We start from the raw sequence: 18,076 nt of genomic DNA on the forward strand, positions 1-18,076 counted from the left end.
CTTTTTGAAATCTGTGACCCTGGTAATTACCTAATATAATCAAATACTGCTCTGCTGGAAAGTCTCTGCTCCTCAAGATTACAGGAGCCAAGTAATGGTTTAGTCTCGTGACGAGCACTGCCTTGCTGGTTCTTTACTAAAAGATCACAGCTTATTTGCCATTTCTGCCTCACTCATGGGCCTAAGTTGACAAGATGGGACTATAATTTCTCAATTTTCCTTCTAGGACCTTTAATGATCCCTAAAGACTGCAACTGAATGAATCAAATCTAAGACTGAATGAGTTAAACATGAGCCACATCCAAAAGCAAAGGTGGATGCACAGTGGGACTAAATATTTGAATTCTTTTATTCTCTTGTAATTTATAAGCAAATCCTGGCTCCTTGGGATTGAAGGAATGAGGAAGAGCTCGGAGCTCTTTAAAGAAGGCCTACACCCTGAACCCGAGCAGATAGGGAAAAGGGCAGCTTTCCCAACCAGTTAGTAAATGAGCAGATTATGTTCCTCAGAATACATGAGGGCACCTCTTTGCTAAGAAACATCAACCCGTATACTCTTCCTAAGGCAGAAATTCTTCCAAGTTGGTCACATTCTTCCAAGTCTGTTGTTATCACTTTTATGTTAGCTGAGATTAGGAATATTTTCACTACTAAGATTGAAATCTGAAAATACTCACAATCAAATCAAAGGAAAATTCAGAAATTCAGCTCAACTCTAACTTTTCAACAAATTCCTAAGCCCTTGATCTATGTGGATAGATAGTGGGAATGTAAGACGGTGCCCTGTCTACCAACATGGCCCGCACCTACTTAGCTGGGTCAAGCCACCTGACTCCCCTATTGCAGAAGTCAGGTAACTCTTTAATGGCAATGAGTCCAAATCACTGCTATCTAGAATATCCAAGTCAGAGAGCACTGGCATGTACTGACAGAAAAACATTCCTTGTCTTATAAATATACTCTTCCCAAATTAGAATTACTGGACTTTCTCCAGGGGAGAAAGCCTATATTATATTTTCCTATCAGACCTGTGCTATATTTTACATAGGTAACTAGGAGAAGAAATCTTTCAATTTTTGTCTATACCTCCTTGACAATTCCTCTCAGTCCAAGGCCCTCTAGTTCAATCTAGTTTTATAAACCAGGTGAGGCTAAAAGTTTTTATCCCTTAGATATTTTCCTAGGAAACAAACACACAAAATTATTATTCTCTTTCTCTCAATAGATTTAATATTATTCTCTTTCTCTCACATATTCTCTCCTGGACTATGTGACGATCTGTAACAACATGGACCAGGGCAATCGAAACTTTTAGGCAATGGAGGCCTCTGCTGTCTTATGTGCTAAGCTTTGAATAATTGGAGAGGAGGAAATATCCTCTATCCTTCTTCACCTTTTGGATTCTATAATCCTCATGAGCTATTTAAAGTTGAATGCATTTATTTGAGAATAGCTCTGAAAACCCTAGGGGAGCATTGCAATGTTAATGCAGAGAATGCTAACTATAATTACTGAGGCTTACAGCAGTTATACTTAAAGGCAATTAAACTTAGATAGCATGCAGTTCTTGCCTTGATGGCAAAGTACTGCAATGCAAGCTCCAAGAACAGAAAAACAAGCAGTCCAGGGCCAGGTGGATTTCTCCATACTCGGCCTTTCTTGAGAAAGAAAAATCTTAATATCTTAGCAAAAGCACCGCCGGCAATAGAAGTCACCGAGCCAACCTTCTGGAAGGGAAAAACAATAAAAAAAAAAAAAAAGCCCAGGGAGTTTTGTGACTTGGCTGTAGATAGATATGCAGGTCAAGAAAAATCCCATTGTGCTTTGCCCCTGGGATGACTTTCTACAAGATACCAGAACTGCTGTTGCTGGCAAAATTCTCCAACCTCCCTCAAAAGAAGAAAGAATGATGTTCACCCATAAACACCATGATCACCTGAAGTAAATGCTTAATTCTTAAATTGGGTAGGAAAGGACAGCTTTTGGGTGCTACCAAAGCAAGACCCTATAGACGCAACCAACAAAATCAGATACCTTCTACATAACTATGCTTTTTACATCCCATCTAGCTATGCAAAGGAACAAAAGTCTATGTAGTTTATTGATTCCTCTATTATATGCTTCACTTTTACCTTCATCATGATACAACCCTTTTCTGCTTCTCCTGTATAAACTCTCCTCTGTGCTAAGATCCTCAAATGTTAGGTTAGGATACCCTGGGTCCCCACCGTCACCTCCAATGCCATTAAAAATGTCAGCTGTCCTTCCTTAGGTGAAGACAGAGACAGTAAAATGATTAAGGTCATTAGCTCTGGCCTCAGAATGCCGAAGCCAGGATGGCAAATCCTGGCTGTCTCCTACTCGCTAAGTATGCAAACTTAGCCAGGCTGTTTAATCTCCCTGTGCTTCCATTTATTCATTCATCTATAACATGGAGATAATAATGCTATGTTCTATCTCTATACTGATCAAATGAGGTAACACATAAAATCCTTAATAGAATGTCTGGTACAAACAGTACTCAAAGTTGTTTTTCTTTTCAAGAAAAAGTTAATGCCAAGTCACATACGTTCTAGCCCTCTTAACTTTGAACATTCACTCCAGGATAGCCTTGACATGGTTCTCATGCTCTCAATACCACAAACTATTACATCAATATCTACCTAAGACATGAAAACAGAGCTATCTGCCCCAGGAAGACAAAGTAATGCTAAGCCCCAAACAGAGCTATGGATATCTTTATGGTACAAAGACTTCACTGTATCATTGGAGATACAATTAGAAGCAAGCACCTTTCTTTTCTGGGATATGGAGGCCTCTATCTTCCTATTCGCGCTATCAAAATGACGTGACTTGTGGTCATTTCCACTTTATAAGAAATACTTATGATCATGCATATTGTTTACCTAAAGACCCTTAGAAAGAGCTCACCCCTTCACATACACATAAGCACAAAGATACACAAATTAGAAATTGTATTTGAGAGCAAAATGAAAAGTAAGGGGACAAGATGGTAATCAGAAAATTTTGATTCTAGTCCTAGCTCTGTTCTAAATGGTAACTTGCTTTCTTGTTCTTAGTCTCAGATCCCCCATTTGTTTAAAGAAAAAATGAAGGGTGGTTTAGGAGTTAGAAAACCCTCTTACCTCGGTTCCATCATCTATCAACACCTGACACTTCAGCAGGGTTAAGTAATGTAAGGTTTCCGAGGACCCCTTGCTGATCACCCTGCATACCTTTGGGCATGCATCCCTCTCTAGGAACACTCTGCCCACTAGTTTAAGTTAAAAACAACAACATTGGGCTAGACAGAAAATTGCAGACCATCTCTAGTAGTCTTTCTCTTTCATTGTGTGTTTTTTAAAGATTTATTTTATTTACTTTATGCATAGAAGAACTGGGGTGTTGGCCAGAGGTGCAGGGGGCTGAGAGTACTCACCAGAGACAGAATGGGGAGCAGAAAAGGCAGATCTACTGAAATACACTGCTGAGGAGAGCAGTGGGTGAGAGCAGAGGTCTGCAGCACTATGTGGGTATTTCCCTAGCCAGTGCTGAGACTTTAACGCCTGTGCCACCAGGGAGGCCCCTATTGTGTTATTTTTTGAGGTAATTATGCTTTACAACATTGTATATGATTTGGGGATATAGATTCATACTTCTTCAGATGTATATTACACTGCTATGCAAGTACTGCTTTAATTTGTGTATATGTACATCCAAAAGATTGAACATATAATGTGTGTACTCTCTATAGGAACCGAGATGATTTATTTTTCTGTCTTTAGTGTTCTAGAAAATGAAAGTCCACTTGAAAAGTTTCCAAAGCCAAGATAGCAGCTCAGGCTGGAGATTAGTACCACGTGCCTCTAGAAGAAGTCAGGTAAATCCATTATTTACTCAAATTTCCCTGGATATTCAGTGAATGGAGGAAAAGTTTTCTTTCCAAATATCGATTTTCAAAAATTGTTAAAACTTCCTTCCCATGGCTTCCTTAAGCCTAAGTCTATGTTCTCCAAATGCCGTTCCTTAAATCACTTTTAATTTTGGTCTTGAAATTCCCTCACATCCCATGTCCTGCTGCACCCAAGGTCCAATCTATTGTAATCTACTCTTTTGCCTCTATACTCATAGTTCCTAATGTTTACCCTATTAGCAGTGATTTTGTATGATTTAATTCATATGTGGATTCTTTCATTCATTCAAGAGGTATTTATTGAATTTTTATCATGTGACAGGTCTTATTCCACATCTAAGAGCAGTAATGATGTAATGGGAAATAAGACAAAGTCCCTGCCCCATTGTAGGGCAGTATCCCATAGTCACTTAAGGGCAAGGCCCTTCTGTTTTCCTTTATATCTCTCCTAGGTTCTAGTTATAGTTTATTGTTCACTACATTCTTGGTAACCAGTTACTATTAAATAACTCTCTAATACAAGAATAAAAATGAGCATAGCATATCTTAGCCATAATACTACAAATATAAACAGTAAACATATTCATAAATGTACTTACTTTGCTTGGCAAGTCAAGATAATGGTTTCAAATCATTCCTACTCAGAGATAAGATTTTCAATGGGAAATATAAAATCAGAAGAAAGCACAGCAGAAAGGCAAACTATTGACCGCATTCATATTTTTCCATTGCATTTCTGCAATAATTTGAACCCCTTCCCAAGCATTTGGCACATTTCCTGACACCCCCCCCCCCCCGCTTTCTGACTCAGGAAAATCTGATCCCTGCAAATGAATACCACGTGATGGCATCTCTGCCCTCCTTCCAACAACTGTGGATGTCTTTCAAAATTATTTTTTAAAGAATGGTTATATATAAAATTACTTCTGGGGTCCCTAAAGCCACCCATATCTCTCAGTCATCTGCAAGGAAGTGAATTAACAATGATTAGTCCCCATTTATTCACCTGTGCATAAAACATAGGGTGGGATATTTTGGAATTAAGAGATCTGGATTTTCTCCTAGGTATAACACTAACTGTAATACCTAATCTGTCTGCATTTTAATTTTATAATCTATCAAAAATGGATAAAAGTTGAAAATATTTTCTAAGTGTTAGAAAGTACATAGGTGGAAATAAGAACAAATAGGCAGAATACACTATTTTTAGGGCAATGAAAATACTATGTGTATTTCTAATCTGTCTGCATTTTAATTTCATAATGTATCAAAAAATGGATAAAAGTCAGAAATATTTTCTAAGTGTTAGAAAACACATTGGTGGAAATAAGAACAAAGAGGCAGACTATAGGATTTTTAGAGCAGTGAAAATACTATGTGTGATACCATAATAATAGATACAGTCGTCTAAACCCAAAGTGAACCCTGGTGAATCCTTGTGGACCCTTGCACCATACCAAGAGTGAACCCTAATGTAAAGTATGGGGTTTCAGATGATTATGTGTCCATGTAGGTTGATCAACTGTAAGAAATGTACCATTCTGATGGGGGAAGCTATGCATATGTAGGGGCTCTAAAGAAATAAAGTCTGAATAAATAAAAAAATATAAAAATGAATAGAAGGAGGAGGCAGACTATTAGCACTAGCTGGGTGAACCTCAACACATACATACCACCATTGGCTAAAAGGACATTGAAAATAATACAAAACTTTTAGTCCAACATGGAAACAACCTAAAGGCCCATCAATAGATGACTAGATAAAGAACTTGTGGTATATGTAAATAATGGAACACCTTCCAGCTACTTAAAAAAAGATGAAATCATGTCTTTTCTGAAAATATAGATGGAACCTGAAGTGATCAGGCTAAGCAAAATGAGTCAGAAAATGAAAGAAAGTTACCAAATGGTTTCTATCATAAGTGGAATAGAAATAACCAAAGGAAACAAAATAACATAACATATCAAAAATACCTCTTAGATTGTGTGAAAAAAATGTGGTTAACACAGAGGGAGGGAAAAAATGGGAGGAGGAAAGGGTAGAAGGAGTGAATGTGATCATGTGAATGGCACTAGAACTTCGGTGGTGGGTGCAGTCAGGTATACACAGACATTGAGGGTTGTGGCTATACTCCTTAAACTCACATAATATCATAAACCGATGGTAAATCAATAAAACATTATTAAAAAAAAACTTAGTCCAGTGCCACAGAAAACATCCTTCATTCTGTCTGATTTTCTTTTCCCTTCTGTTGTCTACAACTTCCAAACACACTGTATCACAAATGTCACAGTGAAAGTGTACTTTCTTTGCTCTTCTCCTTCATACAACTAGTATATATTGCTCCATGAGCCTTCAGTGACTTCTGTTTGATTTGATTTAGCCTCCCCGGGAGCCCCTGGCTCCAAGTAAGAGTTCCCTCTGAAGCAATTCAGTAACACTACCCTGGTATTAGTAAGCTACCTCTGTCCATTGCCAAGAGGTTGTGGTCCACTGGTGGATATTAAAAGAATTGAAGAGTAGAAAACCACCTCTAGAAACTTGCTACTAAGGGAGTAGAGCTCATGCTGTAAAGGAGTCAAAAGAAAAATTTTTAAGACTTCCAATTTGGAAATTTCAAGAGCAAAAAATCAAGAAAAATGAGAAAACTGAACTCTGAGGGGTCACTCCATCTCCATTTGGGATGGAGACAATGTCTTAGCATATTGGCTGAAGCAACACCTACTGCAAGAAAAATAATTCTGTCATAAATATGGGGTATGTCATCCGTAAATGAAATGCTCTTCAGATAGGTCAACAATTCATCAACAGAACACTCTGGAAAATTTCTGGGTGGATATTTAGTATATCTGTATTCCTATCAATACTCTTATGTGTGTACATAATTCATACCGTCAAATCTTCCATTCATATTTACAATTCATCATATCCATTGTGTGAGTTTTACCTACACCAACAAATCCTATTTTTTTAAGATTACTTTGGATTAGATAGTAAAAGTCTATACCTAGGCCTCTAATATTGGGAAAGGAAGAGGTTAGTTATGGTACTGTGTAGGTGGGTATGATAGCAGAAAATTATGCATCTCAAAAAGCCAAATCAAAAAAATAGCAAGGGATCTAGAAATAAGAGAATATAAGAACTATGATGAACAGTGATGGAAATGGAGTGAAAATATGAATCCAATTTTGGAGAACTGAGTGGAGTGGCAAGAGAACTCTGGAAACTGTATTGCCACCATCACTGCAATGTCTAAATCATCACCAGTCACTGCAGTTCAGAACAGGTTAAAACTTGGGCCCCTTTTCCTTGAATTTCTGTGGCTGTCGTTCTAGCCTAAAGCCAAAGAACAAGGCTTACTGGCTCTTTCTGCCAGCCCTCCCACATTCCGCTCTGCCCCTTCCTGTGTACTCTGCACAGCAAGCAGCCCACCCGCAGCATCTTCGCTCTTTGATGTTGCCAGAGCCTTTTTCCCACCATCCCTGAAACAATTACCCAAGCGGTGGCTCAGCTCTGGATCATCATAAGACAGCAGCCAGCCAGAAGCCAGGCTGCCTTGAGCCTTGTGAGTGGATATGCCAGGCATCTGTCGAAATTCTCCAGTGAGGTCAAATTAGTGGGGGGCAGGGGGACTTCTCTTTGAATGGGAGAATACCATGGTTGCTGTAGAACACAGAGTTCTTTTGACTTGGATTTTAATGAGTCTCCACTTCAATAGAACCTACGTGTCCCGAAAGACAAGGGCAAGGGTGGAAAGGCAACATTTACCTCAACCAGTTGCCTGAGGCAGATGCTGCAGATTGCTGGCAAGACCTGGGTCACAGTGATTCACTAAGAAAACAGGTTTGATCTTTAGTGTGTTATCTCCTACCCAGCAAGATAGCTGCCTGCATGTGGGCAGAGCAGGGTCTGCAAGAGAATCTGTGCTAAACTTGAAAGAGGAAGGAAGTTGTGATTACGGGAGAAAGTTCTCTATAGGCCTGAGGCATCATTTTTGTATAGAGCTTAAAGCAGAGTGAATGTGTGTCATAGGCAAGACTTACTGGCATTAGAAAGATGGAATGGACTTCAGAGAAAAAAATCTCAATGAGGACTTTGTAGAAAGATATAAATGCATACAAGGGTCCTCAGTCCATTAAAATAGTCATAATCTTTCCCTGACTAATTTGATACAATATGAAAGAGTTAACTGAGTGACCTTGCACTTAGTAGGCTAAGGACAAAAGGCTTTATTTGAGGAAGTTTCCCTAATACTCATTTGCTAAGTAGACTAGAGAGGATTTCCTGGGAAGAACTTCTAAGGAAAATTCACAGCTCCATTTGTAAGCCACACTAAGTTATTTGTTTATAGGAGACATATGCAGGTCACCTAGCATTCATTTCCTTTTAATTTCAAACATGACCTTATTTGAATCACCTCCAACAGATAAAGGGATACATTTTTTATTCATGAATATCCTTCTTGATTTAAAATTGGTGACTAATTTTGCGAAGGAATCACCAAGAAGACTCCTTACTAGATGAGTTATGAAGCTACCTGCTCACCTTAAAAATCTTCAAATTTTCCATACTTGAAGAATTTTACCCAGAAAGACAAGGCCCTAATGGGGGCTGAGTCACAGAAGAAAAGTTCAGTTTCAATGATCAACTCCTATATTTGATGATAAGGGCAACAAACATTTTCCTTTGAATATCATAGAGCCAGAAAAAATCCAGCACTAATATGCTGCTGAAACAAAAAGGGAAGTAAGACTCAGCCCGGGGGTGACATGGTTTCAAGAGTCTGTATGTGCCAGAGGTGACCTTGCATGAAAATCTGGAAGACATTACAAGGCCTCTAGGATTCCACAGGTTTGATAGCCAGCTCTCCCTATCAAACATTCACCTCCGTTAGCTACAGCAACTCAGAATTTCCCAACATTAGCTTCCATGCAAAAGTACAAGCTGGACGTGGTCTAAAAACATTAACAATAATTGATGAGCTCATTTGCGGTATCTTATCACTAGATGCCATCATTTAATCCTAGCTCAGTATTTACAATATTTTTTAAATTGTGTATCATACATAGTTGGGGGCAGAGCTCTGGACAAAAACTAAAAATCTCTGGAACAAATGCCCAGAAAATTCTCAGAAGTCTGAAGCCAGAAATATATGTACTTCAGGCAATTGTTTCAGTGAAGGCTGCCAGGAGGAACTGTAGATTAACATCTTCTCCATCTATATCTATTATTTTCATGATTAACAATTAGTAACCATTGAGCCCTTAGAGAGTGTACAGCAAGACGACTGCAGAAACATTGCCCCCCACTTATCTCCAACTGGATGAGCACCTCCCTGGAGGGCAGTGGGACTGTCCATGCACCCCAATCTCAAAGCAGACTGGACAAGGTCTTCATAGTCTGATGAAATAAAGGAGCCCAATAGGAAGAGCTATTTCTTTCTAATTAAATGATGCAGCATTTACTAAATCTGAACACCCGCCCACATTTTCTTTTTGGGAGTTGAACCAAAGGATGATTCAGACACGGAGACAGGCAGCAGAATCTAGGGAATGAAGAGTCATGAGATTCCAGTTTTATTCCTGGCTCTAAGAAGAGTTGCCATGTGACCAGAGAGCTACTTCTCAGTGGGTCTCTCCATTTTCCTTGCTTTGAAAGAATACAGTCTGATGCTCATCCTGTAATTTCCTCTGCGATTTCCTTGCAAAAAGGGGGTATAAGGGAATATATGAGGTACAGCAAAAGGCTATAAAGGGCATTTAAGCTCCTTAGTCCTAGAAACCAGGAAAATACAAGTAATCTTCATTTTCAATAAAGCAATCTAACAATATTTCTAATGTAGACATGGGATGAAGCAGGGCGTTAACCTGAATTTATACAACCCGAAATTGAACAAGTAAGCAAATCAAGTTAAAGGACAACATAGGTTAGATGACATTATCTTGTATAAACCCACAACCCAGATCCGACAAGCATTTTAATACCCAAAAAAGAAAGCCGAGGACAGCAGGAGGTTGGGAGATCTCTCACAACTAGAATGATTCTTACGAAGGAGATGAAACCCAATAAATGAAGCAGGAAAGACACAGCATGTACAACAGCCAGAATGCTGAGGTCTTGGTCATTAAGCACTTGGAGGGGGGATGAGGATCTCAAGTTTAGAAAGCTTTTGTTATAATGGAGGCTATTTTTTTCTCTTGAAATAATTCAAATTTAGAATAGAAGTCAGTGACATGAAGTTTTCTTTACCAAGTTATACTTCAGCATCAGTTTTTGCTGAAGTACACCCATTCCCTGAAGCACAAAACATGTCAGAGTTAGAAATACTCCAGTACAATGACAATTGACATCCAAAATTAATGACAGGCCAGCAACAAAGTTCCCTCTATTTCACATGAACACAGTTTGGTGTTGCAATTGAGTAAAGTCTGCATCAAGACTAATCAGATACATATTAATCATAATGCTCAGTAGTTTGGGGGCACTTGCATTTGTCAAGAGAAGGCTCCATTCTTGCAAACAAATAACCAAATCACTTGCAACTTTACCCCGGCATATACCTACATTCCAGAACCTAGTCACTAAGAGACAGGGCACAGTTCTTGGTTTGCCATTAACTATAAACTCTCGATGAGTCCCATTTTGTTTGAGACTAGATGTTTGTATTCTGAAACCAATCAGCAAGGTAAATCCAAAACAAGAGGCATAGTCATCAAGATCATTTATTTTTACCCAAGAAAGGACCAAATTTTCACTGAGCATAGGAAGACATTGTGGTTTCAAGACTGTTAGAGTATATGGAATCATTTTCTAGTCATTCCAAAATAAACATAGGACTGTGAAGCCCTGTAAAAGCAGGAATTGAAAAAAAAAATCTGATACACACTTAAGGTTGGGCTAGGTACATAGTAAGAACGAGGTGAGAGCTGGTTAACTTATATGGAAAAGCAAGTAGAAGTTGTTTCTTGACCTTGGTGACTTTTTATTCTGGAACAAGAGGAAGAAACTTACAGAGAAGAGAAAAGATATCAAAGTCTATTGACATCACCACAGCTTTAAGCAGAAGTTGCAGATGCTACCTTCCTACTGAAGGATTATGCAGCTAGTTGCCAGTTCACCAAAATGGTGTACCCCCAGTGCCCTGCATTTCTCAACTCTTCTACCCTCGACCCCATCTGCTACCTGAAGAAATCATACATACCTCTTCCTCCAACTTCACCACCTTGGCCTGGGCGTTGCTCAAAGCCTGGTCTCTGATTTCAATGTGTCGCCTTTGGTCCTCGTTAGTAGAACGGGCAGTGGCCAGCTCTGCTTCCAGTTTCTCCTTCTCCCTCTGGCTTTCTTTATCTGTTAGGACATGAAGTATCAGTACTTCTGCAGCTGGCCCAAAACCGCGCCTAAGTGGACAGGCAACCATGCCCATGACTAGATATTCTAGGGTTCTACATACAGTTAAAAGAACCAGGATCTCCGCGATCTGGACTCTTATCACCAGTTCTGCCACTAACTTATTGTATGATTTTAGAAAAGTCACTTAACAATGGTTGTACAAGAAGTGATGACAAAATAGATACAAAGTGTTATGGATAAGTATCACATGAAGGAGAACACACACATGCCCCAGAAGAGCAGGTAGGATTGTCACCTCAATTTTATTTGTTCAAACAAGCCTATATTGGCAAAAGGGCAACAGAGTCTCCCAAAAGTTTTCCCATTGTTTCCTAATGACAGTCTATTAAATAGAGTTTGAAATGGTACTCCTTAAAAATCTCAGAAACATGAATAAAAAGTAAAACACTTTACTCATGAAGGTTATTTTCTGACTAAGATCAAATCTATTAAACATGTCCTCTGCAGGAAAAATCTGACCCACATAATCTAGCATAACTCACTTAATCTCACAATCTGCTTCTCTTGCGAACTCAAGAGAGTATGTGGTAAAACCTGAATTCATGTTATGCTTTTCCCTGCTCCTCTCCTGCAGGGTAGGTTGGATGCAGGAGGAGCACAGGAAAGAACAGATAAGGGCTAGAGGGAAAACATCAGGATGAGAGGAATACAAACAGTAATTTTACCTGAAAAACATCTTCTACTTGAGAATTTCCTTTTCTGCTGAGTTAGAAATGTCAAGCCTATTAAAAGCTTAGGATATTTTTTAAAAGGGTCATTTGATATTTTTGTGTACTTATATATATATTACACATGTAAATGTATCTAAACACAAATACAGATGTACGTGTATATTGCTAGGCATAATCTATGACCTTAGTCTGGAAGAACTCTTAGTGAGCAAGTAATGGTCTTTCTGGCTTGCATTTTACAGAAAATTCAGTTAAGCAGCACCTATATAATGAGAACTCAATATACATATGTAGATAGACAGAAGGTTTGAGAAAGAAAGCATCAGTGTGGGACAGTAGCCATACCTATAATTTCCCAGAGAATAGAATGATGATATCACAAATCAACATTTCAGTAAGTTACTACAGACTTATATGTGGTCTCCAAACAGTCTTTACACTTTGGTCCACATACTATTCTTATCTCAATCTGCACTCTTATAATGACTGTACCTTGTTCCATTCCTCAGCTGATCAGAAGATCTGAATGTTCCACTTGAAGTGATGGTCACTAAATTTCAATGAGGTAATTTTTATTCCTTTGCAATGACTGCTTAAAGATTCCATTGTTTGGTCCTAGTTTTAGGTGCCTATGTTTATTACACAGAACCCTGAAGAAGTCAATCCTACTAGTTCCCTTGTAACAAATTCAAAAGCAGTACACATACAATAAAAACTGAGGAGAGAAACTACTTAGGCAATTCAGCAAGAAAAAAAGCTGGCGGATAAATAAAGGTAGTTACATTGAACAATGGCAAAAAACCACAATGATAGAGAAGAGTAAAATAATCCTAAAAGTTTTTTGAAATGTCTATCCAGATAAAATTGAATACCCAGCTAAAATGTTTTTTTTTTCCTGGTAATATATAATCTCCCAAAATTTTTATCAGAAGAGATAACATACAAAATACAATGGCATTTACCTCAGGCATGCAAGGATGGGTGAATATCACAGGTCTGGATCTGTCTGGAGCAGTTGTAACAGGACTGTGATTCCAGTCCTTGCCCTGACTTGAGTTGTTGTTGACCTGAACACATCAGTTAACCCATCCCCCACCAGGTATTTAACTCCATAGACATAAAATAGGACTTCCATTTTTGGTGGGCATGTAAGGAGATTAAAAGTTGCCACTCGATCCTAACAACAATTAAATAGCTGAAAAGCGAAAAATCAACAACTCTTGTTAGATCTCGTAGAGAAATGAGGTCACAGGGCAAACCACTGCCCCCAAGATTGGAGAGACAGGCAAATACAGAGAATCATAATTTGGGGGGAAAGAAACATGTGCAGAAACCTGTACAAGAGTAGGAAATCCTGAACTGCAATTGATGAATTACTGGCAGCTCAGTGTGGAAAGTCTAAGAACTAAAAACTCCTGGGAAACGGGACATAGTGGGACCCCCACACTTTTGTTTTACCTTTAGGAATTCAACCTAGTTCTTGCAGAATATGTTGGAGAAAAATCCCTTTGTGCTTCTGGCAGAGAGAGGGGAAATGGAACCATTTTTTAAAATACTAGAGCATTCTGTTCTTAAAAACACCACTCTCTAGAGAAACTGTTTTACAAGGATCTAAATTATTGGGGTTGGACCAAATCCTAACTGATCTAGGGGAAGTGAGATACTCAACTCCAGCCCCTCTGCATCAATGAAGGTATAAAAAAAAATCTCAAAGTTATTTGTGAAGTTCAGTTACTGAAAGAGTGAGATCTACTCATAGGACTATAGAACACGTCCCTTCTTACCACCATTTTAGTGAAGGCCTACTCATAGTTGTTCTTCTACCCACTCTATCACGTCTGCCTTACAATGGAAAATGACAAAGCCTAATAAAAGGTAAAAAAATACAGTTTGAAGAGACACAGCAAGCAACAGAACCAAAACCAAATATGGCAGGGCGGCTAAAACAATTTGATTGTGAATTTAAAACTGTGATTAATATTCTAAGGTTTCTAATGGAAAAAACAAGCCATATATAAGAACAGACAGGTGATCTAAGCAGAGATAGAAAACCTAAGAAAGAATCAAGAGATGCTAGAGATTAAAGTAGAGGTGAAAATCATCACCTTATTTAATTTCTCAATTTTTCAAAGAAATAAATGAGATAATGGACTTATTTAAAGAGAAGAAGTACTAGACAGCACAATAAAAAACCAAAGGAGTTTACTGCATAAAGAGAGAATGATGATCGTCAGATTGTGTACAGTAATACTAGTGTTCAGAATGAAAAGATGACTTGCTTGGTCTATAAAAATAGCAATTCTGTTTCTGAAGACAGCACTGCATTATACCTAGATGACCATGACACATGTAGAAATGCCCCATGCCCTCTCCTTTTAACTAGGACAGGCCTCACAGCAGAAACTCAAGTGAGCAGTCTTGATTCTCATATTGGGGTAGAATGTCTTTCCTCTCAATACCTTTATACTTAAGCGTATAGGAGAAAATTTTAATAGGGCAGCCTCGCCTTTCTTCCCACTCTGTATCTGGTTAGATGTACCATGGAAATAAATGAACAATTGTCGAATACATAGTGCATACCAACTATTGTCCTAACTTAATCGTCAGAACAACATACAAGGGAGATATAATTCTCTTCTCCATTTTGCATTTGAGAAAATCGAGACTCAGGTAGCCTGCACAAGATCCCTCAATTGGTAAAAAAAAAAGTAATGGTGCCAGTGTACTTAAAAAGACAGGTTGTTTTAAACTCTTTGCACTGCCCCCAAACTACCTTGTCCCAGGGTGGAGGTGGTTTGGCCTTTCTAGGATAGCTGGAATACATTCCCCAAGGAAGTTTTTCTAGAGGGCTTTCTTGGCTCCTACCACAATTCCAACCTCACAGTGTCCAGAGGATATTCAAAGGCCAAGGAAGTCAAGGGACCACAGCCCATGCCCTCTTTCTTGCCCTCTAGCCTTAGTCCACTTTCCCCTTCTGGAACAATTTTAACAGTCTTTCACCCTGCTGTAAATGCAATTTGATCTACTAAATGACCACATTTTATAAACCAACAGCATAACTCACAGAACACCTGAAATACCAACTCCACACAGATAGGAGTGAGAATTAGCAGATCCAAGGCAAAAATCCATACATTTTCTGTTTTATTTTGTTCTGTTTTATTCTGGGTGGCTGCCACCCTCTTTTCACCAGGGAACTAGCTTCCTGGGTAACCGTGACACCACAAAAGCAACTTCACAACAATTTACACTAGGCATTGATGACACCAGAAAAACGACATTCCTTCTTCTAAAACATACTGACAAAGGAACAGGAGCTCAGGGAAAGGAGGAAGAAAAAAAAGCCCCAGTTCTGAAGCCAGCGCACAACAGAGCAACCCAGGAAGGGAGGGGAATATTATAATGGAAAGTCAAAAACACTTGTAAAAGCTGACTGGAAGCTGCATGGAATGACTTGAAAGGGTCATGAGGAGGCCCTGCAAAGATGGGCCTGACAAGTCCCCATCAGGCACTACTCCAGCTGGGAGCCACCCTGACAGAGGCTGCGGGTAGAGGATACCAACTTTGGGCATCTGCAGAAGTAAGGGTGTTTCATCTGTTTCCCCTCCCCACCCCAACTCAGTCTTCATAGGGACTCAATCCACTGTAGTTTTTATTGCTGGTTTTATTGTGGCAATTGGAAAGAATGAGGCATTGTCTAGCTGGGTGGAGTCCATTAGGGACCGATAAAGAAGAGGATTAATTCATTGTCACGGTCTTAGCAGTATTTCCAGACAAAGGAAGACTTGGCATTGCCCTCCCCCCACCATCCAGCTTCACAGCCAGAGTCACTTGTTCAGGCCATAGCAGTGCTCCCCCGCTAGCACCGGTTGCAGCCTGTCAGTGTGATGCTATGATATCACACAGGGTATTTAACTAGGGGAGCCCCAGGTGCAGCTGAGGGATTCCAAACTCTAATCATCAATCTGCATGTTAATCCAGTCTCTCCCAGAGTCAGCACCATGGAGCCTTCAGCAATAAATTCCTACAACATGGAGGGACCCCACATTTACTAAGGCCTTTCTTCTGCTAGCCATGATGAAAGTAGGTCTTTCAAGGGGCTTCTCTGGCTTAATACAGAAGAAGCCATGTTGATGTGAGCAGGTGTTGTGGCCCAGCATCCTTCTTGGCCTAAGAGGAAAAAAACAGAACAACCCCCCCAACTTCAAGCCCAAACAGGAAAAAGAATCCCTAGAATACATTCACACTGCCCTGACTGTTTGAGTAGACTTAATACAACTGGGCAGCCTGTTCACAGAGCTCACTCCCATGCACACATGTACACCTGCTGCTGAAGCTTTAGGACTTACTTTTTGCAAAGAGCTGGGAGATGGTTTTTCTGGTATCTTCTGACCCCTCGTATTCCTTCTCTGCAAGCTGCTTGTTGGCAGTCTCTAGACGCTCTGTGGAATTTGGAGACAATCAACAGGGCCTCAATACAAACTCCCAAGCACATGCTGTTTGCCGTCTAAACACAGATCTTGGGCAAAACAAGCCTGTTTGTTCTTGTTACACAAGAATGGATGACATGGAGAGGGGTTTGCAAATGTGAAGTCCCACAACAATACTACCTGGTAGTGAAGGAATGAGTTCACCCATCACTGCAAAATCTAGGTGCAGAATTCTCAATTTCAATAAAGGAATCTGTCCCTGAATGTATATATATAAATTTATCTTTCATTTGCTATGGAAAAAGAGCATCAAAGTTATTATAAAGCCTTTAAAATCATGTAATGTCAAAGCTGGGAGAGAACCATGGGTAGCATCTATTTACGTTTCCTCCTTTTATAGATAGAATAGTCTAACCCCAAAGACAGAAAAACGAATCGTCAAAGTCATCAGTTTTGAAGGTGTTAAAGATGTTACTTGTCGCCATCTTCAACATTATCATGTTAAAATAAAAATATAAGGAGGGAGTCCTAGGAACAATGGAGCTTGCACAGCCCAGACACAGGCCTCTGCAAAGCCAATAAAGGAATAGAGGCAGCAAGGATTGCAGGGGCAGACCTGGCGGGTCCCAGATTCCCGGGAGGATACTGACTGATCAAGGCATCAGCCCATCCCTGCTTCGAGTCTACATGTTTGGGACCAAGTACTCCTATAGGCACAGAACAGATGCCCTGCAATTTGCTGACCATACTAGTGGGCTGAGCAGGCTTCGGAGCCTTACTGTCTGCTCCTCAGCCCCTTCCTAAGCCATGCTGGCTGATGTCTCAGAAGGAACATCAGAGGTGATTCCCTCACCTCTGAGATCCCTGTTGAAATCATGCATCCTGCGAATCTCGCCTTCAAGCTTGTTTCTCATGGCTTTCTCCAGGGCCTCTCTTTTGGATGATGACTTCACAAGGTTCTCGTACGCCTCCGAGACACGCTGGATTTCTGTCTCCACCTGAATTAAAAAAGGGAAAAAAAGGAAGACAATGGCAATGAGATGAGCTAGACTGGAAAGATGATTGGATTGGAAACCATAAATACAAATCCTTACTGACAGTTCTCCTGGGGCTTTACAGGTGGCCAGGAGGCAAGCATACCACAGACAGGTGAGAAATGTTCCTGAAGGATTACTAAGTTTCACCTTAAATTCAAAGAATCTCAACCTTAAGCTCAATAATTCATGGGGTCATGAGCTTTCCTCAGATTAAAAAAATTACAGATTCTACTTTCAGAGAAAGTGGTAAAAAAGAATAAAAGTCATAAATACAATTATTAATGATTTCCATTTATGAATAAGAATTTTCTTAATTTTGAAACTATTAATATATGTAGTACATGGCTAATGTTATTTCAAAGCATTCAAAGGGCTCTCACAGGTTTATTTCCATTCACCCTAATGATATCTGTCTACTCAAGAATCCCTCTCCCCATTGTAGCAGAAAGTTTACATTACCTTTTCTGAGATCAAATCAGTGGCAGAGATGAAGCCTAGACTCGCTAAGTCTCTGCCTCATGTGGGAGTTCAGTTCAATTTAGCAAACATTTACTAAGGGCCCCCCTATTTACAAGAACTCTTTAAAAGTACTGTGGGGAATATAAACATGAAAA

At 39.5% G+C, this 18,076-nt stretch overlaps 1 protein-coding gene across 1 annotated transcript in view; it reads right to left on the reverse strand.

Annotated features, from left to right (window-relative positions):
• AMOT (angiomotin) overlaps positions 1-18,076 on the reverse strand; it is a gene marked incomplete at both ends in the record, with an annotated part of 43,135 nt that overhangs the window by 13,247 nt on the left and 11,812 nt on the right. The window contains 3 exons of the mRNA XM_084258595.1: positions 11,116-11,261; positions 16,345-16,437; positions 17,279-17,423. Coding sequence (XP_084114721.1) covers positions 11,116-11,261; positions 16,345-16,437; positions 17,279-17,423 — 384 coding nt within the window. The remainder of the gene's footprint in view (positions 1-11,115; positions 11,262-16,344; positions 16,438-17,278; positions 17,424-18,076) is intronic.

The sequence above is a fragment of the Talpa europaea genome (genome assembly GCF_964194135.1).
Source record: "Talpa europaea genome assembly, chromosome: X".
Classification (NCBI taxonomy): Eukaryota; Metazoa; Chordata; class Mammalia; order Eulipotyphla; family Talpidae; genus Talpa; species Talpa europaea.